The sequence below is a fragment of the Onthophagus taurus genome, chromosome 1 (assembly GCF_036711975.1).
Source record: "Onthophagus taurus isolate NC chromosome 1, IU_Otau_3.0, whole genome shotgun sequence".
Taxonomy (NCBI): domain Eukaryota; kingdom Metazoa; phylum Arthropoda; class Insecta; order Coleoptera; family Scarabaeidae; genus Onthophagus; species Onthophagus taurus.
In genome coordinates, this window is record NC_091966.1 from 12,555,389 (window position 1) to 12,577,213 (window position 21,825).

At 33.3% G+C, this 21,825-nt stretch overlaps 1 protein-coding gene across 1 annotated transcript in view; it reads right to left on the minus strand.

The window, feature by feature from the left end:
- Positions 1-3,380: 3,380 nt before the first annotated feature.
- Positions 3,381-21,825, minus strand: part of LOC111413790 (N-terminal amidohydrolase 1) — a 51,943-nt gene continuing 33,498 nt past the window's right edge. Inside the window, exons 2-7 of the mRNA XM_023044899.2 lie at positions 15,143-15,336; positions 14,915-14,980; positions 4,625-4,807; positions 4,353-4,561; positions 4,136-4,297; positions 3,381-4,082 (exon numbers count right to left, since the gene is read on the minus strand). Of these exons, the coding sequence (XP_022900667.1) occupies positions 3,957-4,082; positions 4,136-4,297; positions 4,353-4,561; positions 4,625-4,807; positions 14,915-14,980; positions 15,143-15,329 (933 nt within the window). The 5' untranslated portion in view covers positions 15,330-15,336 and the 3' untranslated portion in view covers positions 3,381-3,956. The remainder of the gene's footprint in view (positions 4,083-4,135; positions 4,298-4,352; positions 4,562-4,624; positions 4,808-14,914; positions 14,981-15,142; positions 15,337-21,825) is intronic.

The following is a 21,825-nucleotide window of genomic DNA, read 5'->3' on the forward strand; positions in this document are numbered from 1 at the left end:
ATATCTCCGGAACCCTCTATCGTACAGAAAACAGCGTTTCTCATCTATGTTTTGTGGGAGAAAAATTTTTTTAAAGTCATAATTGGTGAAGATTTTCAAGGGGTAGTGGTTGTTTTTCTCCCCACCTTCTACGCCACTGGAAAAAAGGTTTTGGCCCCATTTGAACCGTCAATGTTTTCTACACAAAAAAGGTACTGTAGGTCATGAGCTCTAAAGTGGACCGTTTTCTAGAAAAATCAACGTTTATGTTGAAAAACATGATCAATTTTTTTAAATAAAAATTTTATTTTACAATTAAACAAAATTTATGTAAACGTTAGAACAAGTAACAAAAGCAAGCGTTATATACCTTCATAATTGCAAAATAAAAAATAATGAAAAAATGATACAACAGTTGTATTTTCAAAATTCTCCAAACCGTAAAGGTAACGATTTTCGCATATTTCAGCATTTGTATAAAAAATTGTATAATTTATTTTTAACAAGTAGGCTTTAAATTTTATAACAAAAGCTACCTCCTGTCAAAATAACAGTTACTTTGTACCTGCAAAAAGTAAACTTATATTACAAAATTAAAAATGAATTACATAAACGCTGAAACGTGCGAAATACATTACCTTTATGGAATGGTGTGCGGTAATTCGGCAGAAGCAAGGCGGTTGTATCAAGAAAGACATCCTGATCGCCCAGTACCACACCATAACTTGTTTCTACGCATTCACCAACAACTATGGGAAAATGGAAGTTTTAAAAGGAATACTGCTGATAATGGGCGGCCTATGGAAGTTGCAAATCCCCAAGTAGAAGAGGCTGTCCTCAACGAACTTTATGAAAATCCGAGCACAAGTACCAAAAAAATTGTTCACAACTTAAACCTATCTCACTCGACGGTTTGGAGAATTTTGATAAGGCAACTTTTGTATCCCTACCATATCCAAAGAGTACAAGCCTTATTGCTAAGAGTTTTTCCGTCAAGATTGGCTTTTTGTACACGGATGCAAGACAAAATAGCTCAAAATCCTGAGTTTGGAGCCAAAGTTCTGTTTATCGATGAAGCACCTTTTTCGAAGGATGGTATTTTCAGTTTCACAATAACCACATATGGGCAGAAGAAAATCCGCATGAAATTGCAGAAGACCATTATCAGCAACAATTTTCTGTAAATGTATGGGCCACCATCGGTGATCATTTGATAGGCCCACATTTTTTTACTGAACAGAGTAAACGGTGCAGATTATCGACAATTAATTTCTAGAAGAAGTACTGCCGGAACTGCTGGAAGATGTACCGCTTCAAGTAAGACAAAATATGTACTTTATGCATGATGGAGCTCCAGCTCACTTTAGTTTGGTTGCTCGCCCGTTGATATCCCGAACTTAATTGTTTAGATTTTTTCTTTTCGGGTCATCTGAAAACTCTAGTCTACGCTACTCCATATGAAAATGTTGACCGATTAAGAGAGCGCATTGTTGATCTTGCGAGATAATTCGGAACACTTCGGGAATTTTCCTGCGTGTTAGACAATGCATTGAAGAATTGTTGCGTGCGTTGAAGCTAACGGCGGACATTTCTAACATTTAACTTATGCATTTATGAAGTTAACGTTTGCTTTTGTTACTTGTTCTAACGTTTTAGTAAAATAAAATTTTTATTTCAAAAAATTTACCATGTTATTCAACATAAAAGTTGATTTTTCTCAAAAATGGTCAAAATCTTCACCAATTATGACTTTAAACAATTTTTTCTCGCACAAAACTTAGCTTATTATGAGTAGAAAATGCTTACAAAAGCTGTTTTCTGTATGATTAACGGTTCCGGAGATATTCGCAAAAAACGATTAAATTTCAACACCCTGTATCTCGAAAATGGCGGATTTTAGAGGGCGAGTTGATAGAAACTTCTTTTCAAATTTTTGGACAAGCTATCACATCTTGAAGTCCTGCGCATATACAGGGTGTCACACAAAAAACGCCCCAAGCTGTAACTCTGTCATTTATATTCCGATTTTCATGACCGAGGCATCAAATGAAATGGTTTGATGAATACTATAGTTCATGCTACAAATAATTTTTTTTCAAGGCCATCTTCAATTTTAAGCAATTATTAACTTTTGTTTTTCAAATTGCTCCATATATTTGTCTTCACGTCATTAGATAGAGATTGTTTTTCTGAATCCACTGATGTGCAATACATCCACTTTGAAAGTAATTTTAGCAGAAAAAGACACCTGTATATACCGGTTGTCGCACAAGAACGCCGTAAGCTGTAACTCTGTCATTTACCTTCCGATTTTTATGAACGAGGCAACAAATGAAATGGTTTGATGAATGCTATGATTCATGCTACAAATAAACTTTTTCCAACGCCATCTTCGATTTCAAGCGTTTATCAACTTTTGATTTTCAAATTGCTCGGTATGTTTTTCTTCACGTTATGGGATAGAAATTGTTTTCTGAGCCCATTGATGTACAATACATTAGCATTAATTGTAATTTTAGCAGAGAAAAACAATTAAAACATTTTCCAAACATTGTCTTATCGTTAGTCACTTCTGTAATACTGCAGTGTGCCATGGAAAAAAATAACACGCAAAACTGATAACAGTCATTAAATGCTATTTCAATGCCCAAGCAGTTGTAAATGATACTTATAAGTTGGTTTTTCATTTATCCCATGGCGCACTACAGTATAACACAAGTGACTTTAAGAGAATCTTCAGAAACTATTTTAATGTTTTTCTATGAAAAAGTCTAGAAAAAGTTTATTTGTAGCATGAATCACAGTATTCATCAAACCATTTCATTTGATAGCTAGGTCATGAAAATTGGAAGGTAAATGACAGAGATACAGCTAGCGGCGTTCTTGTGTGGCAACCTGTATATACCGGTGTCTTTTTTCTGCTAAAATTACATTCAAAGTGGATGTATTGCACATCAGTGGATTGAGAAAAACAATGTCTATCCAATGACGTAAAGAAAAATATATAGAGTAATTTGAAAAGAAAAGTTAATAATCGCTTAAAATTGAAGACGGCCTTGGAAAAAATTTATTTGTAGCATGAATCATAGTATTCATGAAACCATTTCATTTGATAACCCGCTCATGAAAATCGGAATGTAAATGACAGAGTTACAGCTTGGGGCGTTTTTTGTGTGACACCCTGTATTATGAAACATCCTGTAGTGACATAGATTATTTAAAGATATTTTCTTCGTGAATATCAATAAAAATTTGACTCAATATAAGTTTTTAAAAAATTTACAATAAAATTCAACATAATTTTCATAGTGTGTTTATATAAATCGAAAATAAACACTGGAAATATTTTCCAACGTTAATATTAATTTAATTAATTCCTTTTAAATGAAAATAATAACATATTTCTTTTATCAAAGCAATGACAGTTTATTTATTATCAACAACCCAATTAACAAATATATATCGACTAAAAATAACAAGTCTGATTTAACATGTTACAAAATAATAATAGAATTAAAAGAAAATTCATCTTCGAGTCGTCTTCTTTCATTATTTTTCTTTCCATTCATTGACTTTCGGATTCATATTCTTCAATCTACCCTTCATCCATTCATGTTTTTTCTAGTTTCAACACACATAATATTTTCTATTCACTAACTTCTTTTTAGTTATTCACTGTCTTTACTGGCAGTAACAGATCGAAAATATTTAGCGTTAATAAACGATTTAGATCAAATAACAAGTCGATCGAAAATCGTATAATAAAGATTTGATTTTGTTATTGTTAAAAAAACAATTTTTAAACTACATTTTTTACATCTTCAGTTTTACAGTAACAAGATTATAATAGCAAAGTAATCGATAGATTACTGATTATTTACAATTTTTGCCTCTTCTATTTGAGTATAGTATATTCTTTTTTAATAGGGATACATTTGTAAAAATATTTATAGGAGTAGATGTTTTTGTTTATTTATTTAGAATCGTACGGGTTGCCACGTCCCAGATTGTTCATCCCTCCTAAAATAATGTGGCCTGTTATCTCTAAAAACTGTAATTGCTGGAAATTGGTTGTCTTGAATGTATTTTAATGTTGCTCGGATCTAAAAATACAATAACCATTCAGTGGATTAATTATTAATATAAAAAAAATTACCTGAATAACGAAATTAGGTGGTTCTACTTCTGGAGATGTTGATAAATGCTGCAATATAAACTCATCACTTTGTGATAACCATAAATCAACACCGCGAAGTGGCTCGTAATTAAACGGACCGATTTTTAATAAACCTACATTGGAATCGTAAATATCGAGTACCTTAAAAAAAATAAAAACTTTAAATTAAAAATCAAAATTAAAGAAATTTTTTTACCTGTGAAACGCCTGTTAAGAATCGTGCGCATCTTAATGGCTGGTCTGGGCCTTTATCCGGAAACGTAGCTGGGAAAATTTCGCCCGTCCTAACATTAACACCAACTCCATAGATAATTGGCCAAGGAATTCCACCGCGAAGCGTTGTGTTTAATTCACCAATACAAGCGAGCGTTAAGTCTATTTCAACTGGATGTTTGTGGAAACATGCTAAAGAAACAAAAAAAATTTATTAAGAAAAGAATATTTTCAGTGAAAATATTTTGAACTTACTCATTATGTTATAAAAAAGTTCTTCGGAATAGTGATGAACATCTGTAAATCCTCCTACTAATTGTAGTTCAATTCTTCCTTCAGGATATCCAATTGCCAGATCTTGCACTCGTTGGATCATATTACAAACTGCTTCATCAGTACCTGATCCGTCTAAATGTGCTAATGCTACAGCTCCAGAACCTAAACGTAAATAATAAATAAATAAGTAATAGAGAAAAAATAGTGTTTTTTAATGTAACAAATAATTAATTTGTTAATTTGAAGTTCTTGTGTCAAATAAAGTAAAAAGTCAAGCAGTTATTGACCAACAACAGCATTTCTTTGCTCTCAAGGAAGATGTTGAAATGATCTTATTTTTTAAGGGGAATGAAGCACCCCTACTCGAACTGATTTAGTTGCAGGTAAAACCTTCCAGTGGGACTTAAAGTAAGGTAAGGTGATCTTGGGACGAAGCACAGCATTATGTATTAAGAATGATCTAACTTGTGCTATCAGCACTGTTAAGTATTCTGACTATATTGAAATATCGAATGAGCAAATTTCCGTGTTTTTAAGCTTAAGAGCATAACGATTACAAAGCTACAACTTAGTGGAACGAACGAATTCCTTAGCTCAGACAGAGATGATGATTTCTAGATGATGTGCCAATTTTTTTGCTAACTCTCGCTACTTGATGGACGCCCACGGCAATTATAATTTGGGAAGACCTGTGATATAATTATAATTTGGGAAGATATGATATAATGCCTGTTTTGGTAGCCAATTTGATTTTAGTACTAAGGATATATGCATTGAAAAACCCAATTTTTTATATCTTTTTGCACATTTCCTAATAACTAGATCACTACGGCTTTTTAAATGCAACACCCTGTATATTATGTCATTGTAAATAAATCTTCACTAAGTTTTAAATAAATAAAATTTTCAGTACAAAGTAGATAGGAAGTAATTCATTCTAGCATGTTGTAATTTTGACATTAATACATTATTAACTAAATCTATTTAACATATTTTGAAGAGTTCTGCAAAGTATATCGTTTCTATAGTATGGTTCTTAATGAAACAGGGTGTATTACAGTAAATGATTCATGTATCCATAAGAGCGATTGTGATAGAAACTGTTAAACATTTTGAGAAAACTAGAAACGTAAAAGATGGTCACTGAGGAGTCGACCAAATACTATTATGACAGACATCAAAACTTAAATGCACTGCAAAGCTTTATGAAAACTTAATAAATTTAACCCTACAAAGTTTAGATAATGTAAAAATGAACTAAAGATTACTAAGATGGACATAATTACCAAAATTACGGTAATTTCTTTAGTAAGTAATCTTTACATCGTGTCGGAATGTAAATCGGCATAATGTAAAGTATTGCAGTGATGTAAATTCCTACTGGATGCGTATTCAAAGACTACAAAAGTTAAATGTATGAATGAGTGGAATGAGTACTCAGATAATAGCTATAAAATACTACGCACAAAAGAAATTGTACTTGCACTGAGAAACCTGTTTGCAGCCAATTAAAATCAGATATGGTTTCAAAAAGTCGGAGTTCCAGCTCATTTTGGTATAAATAAGGTATTTCATGGACAATGGATTGGTAGACGAGGTAGTATAGAATGGAGTACCCGTTCTGCTTCGTTCGTTTTGGATCTGAATTCTAAATACATTTTTTATTAGGGTTACTTGAAAAGTCGAGTTTATAAAACTAAACCTGGAAGACTTGTAGAATTAAGGCAACAAATTATTGATAAAGCATAATTAATTTGCGGTGAATCATGGGGAATAGATGCATTTTATAACTGATTCAATCTCATTCAGGCTTGGTGTCAAATTGACACAATTAATCGATTAAATATTTTAGCTATACGTACTTAGCAGCCTGTATACAAAATTTCCTTAATCCGGACTGTATGTGTTAGACTGAGTGAATTTTAATCTTGCAGTCAGGTGTTATTGTAACACGTTGTTGTAACAGAAATTGCATCGTAAACAGTACATTTATATAGATGAATTGTGGTTCGATTAGTTTGGTAGTGATGACAGTAACACCGAAAACTACTACGATTATATTTCAAGTGAAAATGATGAAGGAAATGAAGTAAGTGAAGAATATGATAACGCCGATTCTGATGCTGACAAACAATAAGAGAGGTAGCTGTTTAGATTCAAATGTGTTATTATTATCGAAGGATAAAACAATACAATAACCCAGAGAATCAATACCAATTGTTCCTGCTATAAGTTGTACCTCATTTGCTTTCAGACAAGTTGCGTAAATATCTGCTTTCCGCATCCTATTTGATGAATTGCTTGTGGTATAGGGTTAACACCGTTTGACATCGGTTGGAGATCCGACCCTTTGTCCATATAATTAATATTCATACCATATTCAATATGATCGCCGAAATGACGAATTTGGATGGCATCGTCGATATAGAGAAAAATAGTTGGATATAAATGTAATCACAAAGTGTATCTACGGCAGTTGCTTCCGTTCCGTGAATGTGTAGCATTCAAGCAGTATATTCGGAAAGAAATTCCACCGATGTTTGTCTATTGCCACCATCTTTGAGCGTGTATGTTGTTACTTTTTGATATGATTTGTTGCTTTATTCTGACAATCCTGAGAGGAAATCCCAAATAGTAAAATTTTCTAATAAAACAAAGGATGGCGTTGATTTGTTGAACCAGAAGGTTGGATAGTACCAATGCAAGCAGAAAGTCAATTAACATGATCGACATTTCTGTTTGTTTTATTGAACGTTTTACTGAACGTTTTTGTTTTATTTACCAAATTGAATACCATTGGAACATTCCGAAGAAAAGTTTGCACAGAAGATTATTTTTGATCGAAGTCGGCCAAACATTGTTTTTTTTTATATCAAACAACGAAACAGCAAGCACGGGGTCCAAATACGCTGGTTGATGTAGATAGCGCCCGCAATCGATCAACGGCACAACCATCAGAGTCAAGTGCATCAAGTTCACAAATTGCACTTGAGATGTCACCATTGTTTGTTATACAGGGTGATTTATTAGGGCACCATCAAACTTTGACATATGATAGCTAATCCAATTACAAAAAAAAAAATATTAATGAACATAACACTTTAAAGTTTTCTGCAGCAAATTTATTAATAGTCAATAAAATGAAACATTCAACAAAAACAAAGTTGTCATTGTAATGTGTCAGTTTGCTGTAAGGTTTAATTATTACATACAAGAAGACACTCAAAATGTATGCTTATAGCACTGAAGAGTATGTTGATGTAATTTTCGTGTATGGTTTTTGCAATGGAAATTAGTACGAGAATATCAAGAAAGATTTCCACAGCGTCATTTGCCATATTATTCAGTTTTTAACGGTTCTTTTAGAAGACTTCGAGAAACAGGTAATTCTGCTCCAGCAAAAGCTATTCGACCACATGTAGTTAATGTAGAGGACGAAGAAGCTGTAATTAATGCTGTCATTGGTAATCCTTCCATCAGCACTCGAAAAATAGCACACTACGTACAAGTAAGTCAAAATTTTGTATGGAGCGTATTCAACCGCGAAGTCCTTCATCCGTATCGTAAACATAGTGTTCAAGTTTACAGCCAGGAGATAATCAGCAACGGTTAGCATTTTGTGAATGGTTATTGCAGCAACATGCCCAAAATAATGACTTCATTTCAAATGTTCTCTGGACAGATGAATCATGTTTTGCACGAGATGGTATAAAAAATTACCATAATGAACATATCTGGGCATTACAAAATCCGCATGCGATTGGACCAAGGAAATTTCAACAACGTTTCAGTAGCAACGTTTGGGGTGGAATATTTATCAACAATTTAATTTGCATATACTTGATGGACGTTCGAACGCTGTAAATTACAGATTTTTTTTGAACAATACATTTTTTGATTTACTTGAAGATATACCTCTTAATGTAATTCAAAATATGTGGAACCAGCACAATGGTGCCCCACCTCATCGCGGAAGAGTAGTTGTCGAGTGGTTAAACCAATACTTTCCAAACAAGTGTATTGGTAATAATGGTCCATTTGCTTGGCCACCTAGATCCCCTGACCTTAATCCATTGGATTTCTACTTATGGAGTCATATGAAACAAATTGTGTATCAATTCGAAATTAACACACGAGAACAGTTATTAAACAGAATACAAATGGCTGCTACTGAAATAAGAAATCAACCAGACATTTTAATTGGGCTGAAGAACTCTTTAATTCGTCGTTGTGAAGCATGTATTCTAGCAGAAGGAGGCTATTTTGAACAATATTTGTAATATCTATGTGTTTAAAAAAATGTTGCAGTTAATTATGATATAAAAATTAAAACTTTAAAGTGTTATAATTTCGTAAATAATTGCAATAGGACATATGTTCATTAAAATTTTTTTTGGTAATTGGATTAGCTATCATATGTCAAAGTTTGATGGTGGGTTAATAAATCACTCTGTATATGGTTGAACTCGTACTGAAGGATAGTTTGTATAATATTGAAACAATTACTAGGTTTTGCGTTTAAAAATCCAAAATGACTAATAGTAGAAATAGAAAATTTGACAACATTGCAGATGGTACGTCTGGAATCCCTAATAGTACATTCTGAATTAGGCTAATCCCAAATTTTGGATAATTCTAGCTATTTATTTACAAGAAAATTAGGAGTTTTCAGACTTTTGTTCCAATCTGTCTATGACTTGTCGTGCATATATGCAATTAACGAATTAATTACTTTTAGCAGTTACTTGGTGGTAGCATAGAATGAATATTTGAGGAGACAACGCAGTTGACTCTTCACCAATTTTGATGAATTCTTTTGCGGTGAATCTATGTTGAATATGTATCAGCTTTACCAGAGCTTTTGATCCAATGGCCCTTCTAACAAGGGAAGTGTCACAACTGTGTCTCACCGATTTCGATGCAATTTGGTACAGTCATAGAATGGGCCAAAATAAGGTTCGTACATTTTTTTATACGTGCGGTAAAAGCCCCTGGGGCGAGTTATAGGGGTTGAAAGTTTGGAGAAAAAGTACGTTTTCACTTATATTTTAAAAATGAAAAGTGCTATCAAAATTTGGTAAATTGTAACTGATATTCATTTTAAAAGAGCTTTCTTTTGATGTATCACACATATACCAGAGGGTTAAGAAGGGCGAACTACCCCTATTTTTTTGGAATTATTTAAAAACCACCCTATCGATTTTGGCGGCATTAAGTATACTTCCAGCACGTTCAAAAATATTAGTTAAGGGTTTTTTCCCATTCGCTCTAGATCATCCCCAGCGAAGTTACGGGGGTTAACATGTAACCACTTTTCGTAAGAATGATGTGATAAAATTGTCAGGTATTTTGAAAATACTTTAACAAAACCGTAAATTAGTCGCACAATAAAATGTTTAATGTAAAATAAGGCATAATACACCATTTAGGGGTGGTTGGGGTTAACCACCCCCTTAAAAATTAATTCTATCCCGGGCATTACTTGTTGATTACGGCGAAATTTGGTACTGTGTTTGTTTTATATAGTTTATTAGTTTATTTTTATTCTACATAATGTTGCCAAAAATACACCTACCAAAAAAATTTTGGCACAATATTTGTTTTTTTAGTGCCGCTTGCTAAAGGTCATTTCTCAAAATAGTTTTTTCTAGTATAAAAGAACGTGTGCCCAGTGGGTAGATTTTAGTTTCAGAGCAACTGACAGAAGCAATGGTTACAATAAACCCAATAAACGTTTTAAATTTGCTAATGACAGTTTTTACTGTTATGAATATTCCCCAGACTCCTGTAAATGAAGCAGAAGTTAGTTTAAAAGAAAATATACAGCGTATTTTAATGGAAAGTATGGAAGACTACAATATGCAAATTGAAGACGAAACTGTATTAATTTTCGATTCATCCAATGGCATCAATGACGGTCAGCAAATTATTGAAGACCAGGATACAACTGACAGGTTTGTAGAAGATACTGATGCTCATTGTCCATTGAAGGATGACATCGACTACGAGTACAAATTAGAGGCGGTAAATTACTGGACAAGTGGGAAGAAAGGTTATTTGAAACTAGAAACCGTAAAAAACAAATACCGAAAAGTAACGTCAAAGACCCAATTGCACAGATGGTCTAAATATATTGAAGAAAGAGGGACATACAAAGAAAAATTAGCAGAAATTACCGAATTTGTAATTAATCAAGCGAGAGCCGCCGTAGATAATAAATTGCCACTACATGATATTGATATACGCAGATGGGCTATACAAGCTAGAAATGAAAAGAATTTATCTCCTCAACTGTTCAAAGCATCTCATAGCTGGGTGCAACGTTTTAAGAAAGCAAATCGGTTAGTAAGCCGAAAAATAACAAAATTTCTATCCCAAAAACAAATTGGAAATGTTGATCGAGTAAAAACTTTAGCAAAAGATTTCGTTAAAGAGGCAAAGCTACAAATCCAAATATATGGACCTGAAAACACCTACAATTCGGATCAGAGCGGTTTTAACTTGGAATTCCATTCGGGAAGAACATTAAGCGATTTAGGAGTTAAAACCGTAGAAAGTGTGGTCCAGTCGGTGTCATCTACAACGCACAGTTACACAATTCAACCCGTAATATCTGCTGATGGGAAACTTCTTTCTCCACTTTTTATTGTTTTAAAAGAACCCTCTGGCAGCTTTGGACCGAGGGTAGCAAATACAATGTTTAAAGCAGACAATATATACGTTTTGGCATCAAAATCTGGAAAGTTAACTTCAGAACACATGAAAAATTGGCTCCAAAATGTATATTTTCCAAATACTGGTTCTAAATCATTATTATTATTAGATTCTTGGAGTGGCCATTGTCCTGAAGTTATTAGTGAAATAACTCCATCAGGTACTAATTTTAAACATTTATCTATACCTGCAGGGACAACAGGTCAAATACAGCCCCTAGATGTATTTGGTTTCAGAATATGGAAAAATTTTATTAGAAGATTCTCTGATCAGATTATTCTTTACCAGTATGATGTCAATTTACATCAGAGGGATAACATATTAAAATTGCAATCGTTGACGCATAACCAGTTGGCTTCCCCTCGGTTTATAAATGTTTTTAAATACGCATGGTTTGCAAGTGGCTATATAGAGGAGAGACCAGACCATTTTGAAAATCCCGTGGAAGTTTGCTTTTCGAGTGAGAAGCCAACGTGTGATATCTGTGGGGATATAGCGGTCATAACATGTGCATGGTGTAAAAAATCCTTATGTTTAAAACATTTTTTCCACGACTTTCATTTTTGCCAACACTACGTAGAATAAAAATAAATTTAATATTGAAAATTAATATAATACATAAAAAACGTCAATTAGTAATGTAGAATAAACTTCTTTGGTATATTGAACTATTTTTTTTGTCAGTTGCTTTTTAACTCATAAATAAATAAAATATCTTATTTATCTAGTAGTTTTATATTTATTATTTAAAGAAAATGAGGGTAGTTTACCTCGTGGAACATCGATAGATAGATTTTTAAAAAACAATACCACAGTTACGATGGCAGTTTTCATCTTCGAGGTATAAACAAAAAACTACCCCTAATTTGTAACCCTTATAACCATTTTCAAAAATTTTTACTTCAAATATAAAACAAACACAGTACCAAATTTCGCCGTAATCGACAAATAACGCCCGGGATAGAATTAATTTTTAAGGGGGTGGATAACCCCAACAACCCCTATATGGTGTATTATGCCTTATTTTACACTAAACATTTTATTGTGCGACTAATTTACGGTTTTGTTTAAAGTATTTTCAAAATACCTGACAATTTTATCACATCATTCTTACGAAAAGTGCTTACATGTTAACCCCCGTAACTTCGCTGGGGTTGATCTAGGGCGAATGGGAAAAAACCCTTAACTAATATTTTTGAACGCACTAGAAGTATACTTAATGCCGCCAAAATCGATAGGGTGGTTTTTAAATAATTCCAAAAAAATAGGGGTAGTTCGCCCTTTTTAACCCTCTGCTATATGTGTGACACATCAAAAGAAAGCTCTTTTAAAATGAATATCAGTTACAATTTACCAAATTTTGATAGCACTTTTCGTTTTCAAAATATAAGTGAAAACGTACTTTTTCTCCAAACTTTCAACCCCTATAACTCGCCCCAGGGGCTTTTACCGCACGTATAAAAAAATGTGCGAACCTTATTTTGGCCCATTCTATGACTGTACCAAATTGCATCGAAATCGGTGAGACACAGTTGTGACACTTCCCTTGTAAGAGGCGTAATTTATTTTTAAAGTTTAAGGTCTTTGAAAATTAAGTTTATATGCCGCAAAGAAAAACCGCTTGCAGACAACAGCATAATATAGCGCGGTGGATGAGTGCTGGGCTGTCATTTTCAAAGGTCTTAAACTTTAAAAATAAATTACGCCTTTTAGAAGGGCCATTGGATCAAAAGCTCTGGTAAAACTGATACATATTCAACATAGATTCACCACAAAAAAATTCATCAAAATTGGTGAAGAGTCAACTGCGTTGTCTCCTTGTGAGAAACAAACTAAGTGTTGTATAATGAATCTTAACCAAATTTAAGATAAAAGTATTAAGAATAATTATTTTTTGCTAATTTGTTAGTTTAGCTTTAAAGTACAGTTTTAATGCAAAAATTGAACAAATTTGTCTTTTTCCTGGACATTGTTTGAATTATTGCACTAAATGTTTTAAGTAAGTTGTGGTGTAATTAAAAGTGCTACGAATCTCAAATTTCTCAAAACTGTAAGTCATTTTAATCAATATCATCCAATAAATATGAAATTGTTCTATATTCGTGTTTCTATCAGCACAAACTACAATAATTATTATTACTTAAGAACTTTATGGATAAAGTTACTAACAAATCTTAAGAAAAATTTAAAAGATTTAATAACCTTAAAAATATATTTTGTCTATTCACTTTACGAATAATTTTAAGTAACATGTAAATGCAAAAATTCTCTCGTAGACCTATTTTTATTCAGTATTATTCATTCACTAATTGATGAACATCTGCCAATTAGCAAACAACTGCTCATTTTACCCATCCCATATATTTACTCAAGAAGTTTGTCTTCATCATCAAACAACAGAACATATTTTCGTTTTAAATTCAACAAAATTGATCAATTTCACGGTTTTTCAACGTTGCTTTTGTTAAGCAGATCACGATGTTATTAACATACAATGGATACGAGAGAATAGAGGTTGTTCGAATAGGAAATTAAAATTAGGTTAATACACATTATCTTTAGTATGCACTTTGAACGCAATTTAAAAGCGAATCTAAGGCATTAAATAATAAGATGAGAGATTATTAGATTTATTAGTACGTGTTTTGTGAAAGTTTCAAAGAAGATTGACACGATCGATCGATAGGAACAATTAAATGGGGTTGATGATCACGGTTACTTTACCAATTATTTTCCTTCATGCAGGTATAAGAAGAATATTACGGTTTTGCGTTGTCCTCGCCGTCGAATACGGTAATTTAGAACGTTCGTGACCGACAATTACAGGTCTTGGGTGCCGCAATAAGCTGTTATCTGTGTGACCAATTTGGCCGACTATTTGTTAGAAAACAATGCAGTCGTGATTGTTGCAACTAACGCTGCTCGTATTTCTATATCAATTCAGAAATCTTCATACATTTTTTTTATTACAAACTATATTATTACAAAACAAACATTTTTTTATCATGATAATAATAGGCTTAACGAGCTTTACGATAATTATGTATTCACTTTTAAAAATTTTCATCTTAATTGATCCAATAACAAAAATGATGTGAAGTCACAGATGGTATTACTTATTATCATCACCTAACCGTAAAATTTTACGATAACGTTTTCCACTAACTCATCGTGATTGATTTGATGACGTTGGGAAATGGCGAAAATGTTTACGATGATCACGAATAGAAACATAACGTACACCGATTGTGTACGGAGACTCGAATCATTTCGAAATCCCACGATAATACAACAGAAATGAGATGTAACAAGATAGTAAATTTATGCTGGAGGAGTTTGATTTATTCCATACGTGGATTATCAAATTGTCTTAAGCAAAGCCTTTATGCATCTTGAATGATATCAGTGTCATCTTTATTCGCTGTAAGAATTAAATCATCAACACATTTGCATTTATTTTATCTAATATACAAGCTCGATAAAGTCATTAAATGTGATTATTTAATTTTGATTTAATTGTAGCAATTAATTAATAGTAATTTTAAAATAACTTACCAGAATGTCTAACTACAACGATAATGCATGTGGTGGCATCTCCTGATCCAAGTATATTGACATGCTCTAGAAAAGAAGAAAAATATGTTGGTGGATGAGTTTAAAATAAAAATGAGGGTAATTAGCGTAATGGAATGTGTCGTCAACTTTGAGATGGCAATGTGGCAACATGCCCGATAATTAATTGCTGTAATTTAGGAGTAGCATGTAAGCAGCAGTAATACTTACTGTCATGTGGTACTGTCGCAGCCATTTCCCTCTGGAGGACGTAGAGAAGTCCGACAGGGCCGATGACCTTATTAGGGATAGCTAATAATTGGGCTGCTGTGTCCCTATATATCGGCTGTTGAATGTAGAGGCTTCGCGTGTCTACAGGACACTCCTCTTGTAATACACCGTTCAATACTAACACCATAATGAATCTGAAATAAAATTAATAAATTTTAAATAAGTATTTTTTTTATTATTTTTTTTAATATCTTAGAAAAAATTTTTATACGGTCCTGTCGACGTCGTTAATAATCTCCTTTTGAGAAGTATAGACCGAAGGTCTTTATGAATTATTACCAATAATAAGTCGAGGGTCCGACGTACGAGATCACCGTGTACGGCTGCTGGAATGAACACATGTGTGATTGAAACGAATTACGTGTGTTAATCAGCGAGTGGTCTCGATGAAACCTTAATGGAAACTTATGTACGTTGTTGAGGAAGTAAAAGTAAACGTTTGATATATTGAATGATCGTTTATCGTATATTTAATAAAAAGAATTTTCTAAGATAACAAAAAAATTCTTAGGACGTCTATTCTGCCTTTTATTATTGTTATGTCATAGTTATTTATGTTAGATTTATGAAAGTTTTTACGTAATTTTTCCTTTATTTAGTTAAGACCCGAATGTTATAGCTAGTCGTAGCTTACTTCGTTGTATGCATTTTATAATTTTACTTCTTCTTCTTAGGTCTGTCTATTAAAGTACTTGTCTATAATCCATTTTTGATAAACGAGCTTGCATTAATGTACACAGTAGGTACGCTATCTATATTGGACAAGGAACATGCATTTCCTGATTTATGAAATTATTTACTATATCATATTGATAATTTAGAACTCTAATTGCATCCTTACTTAGTACAGCAATTTAGCTGTTGCCTTACTGGGTATTGTATAAGTTTCTTCAAATGTTTTGGAATCTGCGAGAAAAGAGGGTTCCATTTTAGGTAATTTTGATGTAAGCTTCAAATGTGCGACCAAAAGAACACTTAACGTCAAATGTTATTCACATCAAATGGTCATATATCTTATGATCTGACACAATGCCAAATTGTTGACACAAACACAAACGATTTTTTGTCTTCTTTTTAGGCTTCGTATTGTGTGTCCATATTCGAGTTTTTATTTCGATATGTTATCGACAAACCGCAATTATTTTATGTTTTCGATAGAACTTGTTAAACTCCAAATTTTAATCGATTGTATGATTAACCATACATGTTGTGTACTTTATATTCTATTCCAATCAAGAAAGGTTGAAATAACTTAACAAAATATTCATAGTACTATCCAACCAAGTAAACATATCATTTAACCCCTTAACGCACAAGCCCGAGTCTTACTCGGATCAAAGTTTTTCAAAGTATGCAGGCGTAAGTCTTTTGCAAAGTATTTATAAGATCGCATTTTGGTCGTGAGCTTACTTAGTTTATACTTCACAATTATCAAGTATTACAAAATTGTTGTTGGGCAGAGTTGTAATGTAGCTAATTCATCTCACAATCAACCAAACAGAAAGATTATATTTTGCTGTAAGTAAAATGTTGGCAAAAGCATTTTTCAAGGAACTTGTTTAGGTTATTGAAGATACAGGATTCTTAACTACTAGTTTTAAAGTAGTTCAGGCAGATTGTTTGTGGAAATCACTGATAGTGATTCGAGCCCTAAAAGCATGGTCAATCAAGGATATAGAGAAATAAACTACCAGTAAACTACCTATTCACTGCATGGGAAGTAATGAAGCTGGGTTATATTCCTTTACAGAATATTTCAACAGATATTACATCCTAGAAGTCAGACGAAATATGAATTTGAAAGGTCTCGAATTTAAAATTCCTAGAATGTCCTGGAACTTCAAAACTTACAAATTGTTTATCTGGCGCCAAGTATAGCTTCTTTAATACAGTCAGTAGATCAAGATCGTCGTAACGAACCTTGAAACATGCTTGAAATGATTTAAAATACAATTTTAAATGGATGTTGAAAAACGGGGTGGCCACAATGCATGAAAACAAAGATCTCATTATTAATACAACCCATTTTTCCAACATTATTGTAATGACACATGCATTTGGTGGAGAAAGATTTGCTGAAACGTGAATTGATTGCTCTTGAAATTCCTAGTCCTACGGAACTTAATGATAGTGAAAAAAACGAGGGTATTCTAAGTGCAGATGTAATAAAAGAAGAACGGGAACATGTGTCAACAACGTGTGTGGGGTTGAAAAAATGTGATTTTATTTGTAACTAGGCTTGATAAAAATATGTAGCGCGACACAGAAAAATAAAAACTTTTCAAAAACCCAATAAGAAAAATCAAAGAAAATATTTTTATTGATAGAAATTTGCAGTTTAAGATGCAATAATTCAAATTAGTAATGTTTAAGTATGCACACCCCCTTGTATGTGTGCATACTTCTAACTAGTATTAAAGTTTTTGTTTTCATTAATCGTTGCAACATCTTTGCTGTGATATTCACTCATTTGGTCGAGACATGATAAATAAGTATAGATAAGAAGAATACCGAAGAATTTTCGCATAGCTGCCTTTGATTGCGTTACAGCGTATGAAGTGTACAAAGTTTGTGACGTTGTGATAAATTGATCAATGCAAGTGCAACACAAGATTGCAATTTCTCAACATGCCGACTCTGATTAGGATTCTTCTAGCGATCACGATCGTCCTAGCTGACAAATACACGAATAATTTCATTATTCTCAAGTAGACAGACTATGCTAGCGCTTAGTAAGCATCGAACTGCATCACCGCTAATGAAGTCCTGTCAGCAATCACTTGCAGAGGCTAATGTTTATAACAACATCACAATAAAGTGTCGGAAAGGATATACCGGAAATATGGCACACGATTATGCGGACAGGTTGGCGAAATGGGCGGGTAAGAAGTCGTAGTAAGTGAACTTTTAATATAGCATCAAAGCTGATCAACACCATCTCCCATCGAGTTTTTTGCGATAGATGGCATGAGACTGCAGTAGGTGTCTTTGCAGAGAAAATTCTGCTCAGTTCCCGGGAAAATCAAAAAGTGACTTGAGGCTCCTCACCCACTTTTTGACTGGACATTGCAGGTTACGTAAGCACAAGTTCTACATGAAGGTGGCGAAAACAACAATTTCTAGAGGGCGTGAAATGGAAGAAGAGACGGTCCAGAAGTCATATTGTTTGTGATTGTCCCAACCTCGCGTACTTAAGGGAATCCATTTTTGGCGTATTATGGCCCCAATTTTCGGACATAAAGAAAATCTTGGGCTGCTTTTCTGACTCCTGAATAAACTGTTAACTGTGAGGATGTACAAAGGGCTCGCTGGGGCTGTGAAGGAATTCACCCCCACATGAAACTACATACATACATCGTAGCGCTCTTGCTTTGAATATATTTTCAAATGATAAAGTTTTTTAATGAGATATTAAATACGACTCGCAATTGATTTCGTAATTACGAAAGGACATTTTTGCAAGATGACCCGGTACATACTTACTGTGGTTGCACAGCCAATACTGTATATAGACATAGTCAACTTACATACGATAAGTAATCTATGATTGATACCTAAGCGGACGGCAATATAATATTTGGGCATTATAAGATAACGTCTCAACACCTGACAAAAAAAATGTGGTTTAAAATATACAATGTACAAATTGGGGATGATAGACACATACACATACAACGCCGCCGTTTAGGCAATAAGTTCGACATATACGATTTTATACATATATTTGAGTTTCTTCAAGACATAAATGTGCTTATTGTAAAGAAGTAATTAGAAAACTCCAAATCATGCGTCAAAAAGTATCTTGCGCCGAAGAATCATCGACTTGGTAAAATATTTATTATACAGAATGTATTTGTATAACATAGCTAAACTTCAGTTTCTTTTATGATAAACTTCGGAATTGGTGAAAACGTACATAAAGAGTATATCAGTCATTTCCGCATTAGAGTACTGCAGTATTTTATATAATTTAACACATTGACTGTCACGGTACTTTCCAAGACTCTGGTCTAAAACGGGATCTATCGCGGAGACGTTAACTCGTAGTTGAGTTACGCTTCAACTTGTCCTTTTACTGTCGAGTGCATTACATGTATACCTTTGTTTTATGTGTTGTTTAATAGTTATTTTTATAATCAAATTATAAATATCCCGATATGTATTATTAGACTATGTACTATGTGATACAAAACTAGCCTATTTTCTGGAAAGTTCCTAAATCACCACAAAAAGTATTGTTTTGCTTGTGGATGTTCATTAAACTTTGTATGAATATCTTTTTGGTTCAATTAAATTTACTATTAATGTAAGCCAAAATTGATTTTTTTGTTCTCTTCTTTGAGTCCATCTATTTATATTTACACTAATATACTACAAATTACAAATCTCATTGTAGCTGTACAAATATGGCAAGTAAACAAACTACGAGTTACGTCGTATTTGACATGCTAGGCAATAATGCTCACCATGATACATAGCTGTTGGTAGCCAACGTGTTAACTTGAGTAACTACTTAAAACACCCATTCGGTTAGTAACACACTAAAAAAATTCTAATAAAAACTTGCTACCTACTATACTTAAATAATTACTATTGTGGCCAACATGCTAGATCATGTTAACAAAGTAAATTTCATAAGAAAAGATTTATTAAAGAAATGAAAATAACTTCAATTATGTTTTCTCACAAATTATGCAAAAATAATAATTTAATTATTAAATATAATTGAATCCGTCCCTGCAACTTTACAACGCACTGTAGGAGTAGTTGAGGGCCGTTGTCTATGGGGTCGATGGAAATCATTATCTGAAGATGTGCCGCTTGTAGCCGACGCAAAAATTGAAATTGCTATTGGGCGTAGAAGAGAGCCGTACAAATCATCTACGTTCGTCGTTCCGACGTGCAAAAATCGGAAAATCACTTAGGTTTTTCGATTAGCTCGTACGGGGAGTTGCCTGAAAATAAATTACGACCCATCTGGTCAGTTACCGTCGCGTTTTTTCTTTACCATAACCGAGTCGTCGTCGTCCTTCTCCTGAGTAGTAAGACTCTCGTAGACACTGGAAGCTTAGATTTAGCGTTCATTCACTATTTATGGACCGTAACTACAGGCTGCTCCATTGCCTTGTTTGCAGTCGTAAACTATAAAACATTATTTAAATGGCCGCGATACTTTATTCCGTTGACGGCGAGCTTTCGTTCTTTTGATAAAAACAAACTTTATTGCGTTTAAGAATTTACTAGAACTTTGGATAAACCACTGAAACGTAGTTTTAACATAAATCAAATTGTAAAGTATCGAAGAAACAGGTTTTCATTAACTATAAATCAAACGCACCGGCTCGAGGGGTTAAGTACATCGCTGATTTAAATATCGCTTTTCTTAAGGAGACTCTCTAAGTCTCTCTACTTAAGGAGGAAAGAAGATTAAGTGATACGCAGCTCATATAAAGATTCTCGATCTCTCTCACTGACGACCGCAATAAAATGGGGATATTGGATTTACTCCCTGGCGCATTATGATAAATCACTTAATGCCATTTTAATCCCGCTGTTCAAGAACTATAAGACAATGTTAATTTATTCATACCTGTCTCATTTGATTAATGGCCAAAAGCCGGTCTTGTAGAAACAACCCACTATAATCATTAGAATTTACCTACTTTTTGAATTACCTTTTGGAATAATTTCAATATAGTAAAAGATCGATATAACGGACATATTTCTATTGATCGAAAAGTAGAACTAGAAACATTCGGGTTTAGCCGTCTATTAAGAGACTCACGGCTAAACTCGAATGTTTTTAGTTGTAAGTCTAGTGTTGGCTCGAGTTTTAGTTCAGCGTTAAATTGTGGTATATTTTTCATTGAATTAAAACTACAATTAACACTACATCTAGAACTAGAAATATTCAGGTTTAGCCGTCTTCAGAGACGTTCGGCTAAACCCGAATGTTTCTAGTTGTAGATCTAGTGTTAGTTCTAGTTTTAGTTCAGCGTTAGATTGTGGTATATTTTTCATTGAACTAAAACTAGAACTAACACTAGACCTAGAACTAGAAACATTCTGGTTCAACCGTGCGTCTGAAAACAAACAAATTGAATGCAAAGAAACCTTAATATACTTTAAAATACAAGTTTAAATAAATGTTAGTAATAAAATTCAAAATTATATTACTTGTATAAATCACTAAGTAACTGGAGAAAGATTATACTGATAACTAAGATGCGTAATAAATTAACAAAGACCTATAACTCTCTGTGGACTCGTCGTAAAACCGGATACTTCGTTTCACGTTCGCGTTTATAGATACTTAAGATTTCTAACCAAACACGGTCAAATTCCCGGCCATTAGAAACGTTTAGTGCCACGCAAAGTTGTAAATTAAGAAGTAAAGTCGGTCTTTCTCTTTCTCCTTGTCGTATTTATTAGTCAAAAAGAACTCACGGTTAATTAAGCGATAGTGTATAGGTATCAGCGAAAGAAGTGAGCGCGGGAACAATGTGCCATCGTTGTCTTTTAAAAATGTTGTCGACGTATACGTACTGCGAGATCGTATATAGCACAATCCGCCTTAATGAGACTATTAATTAACTCCTTGTATCCAATTAGTATCTGTTTAG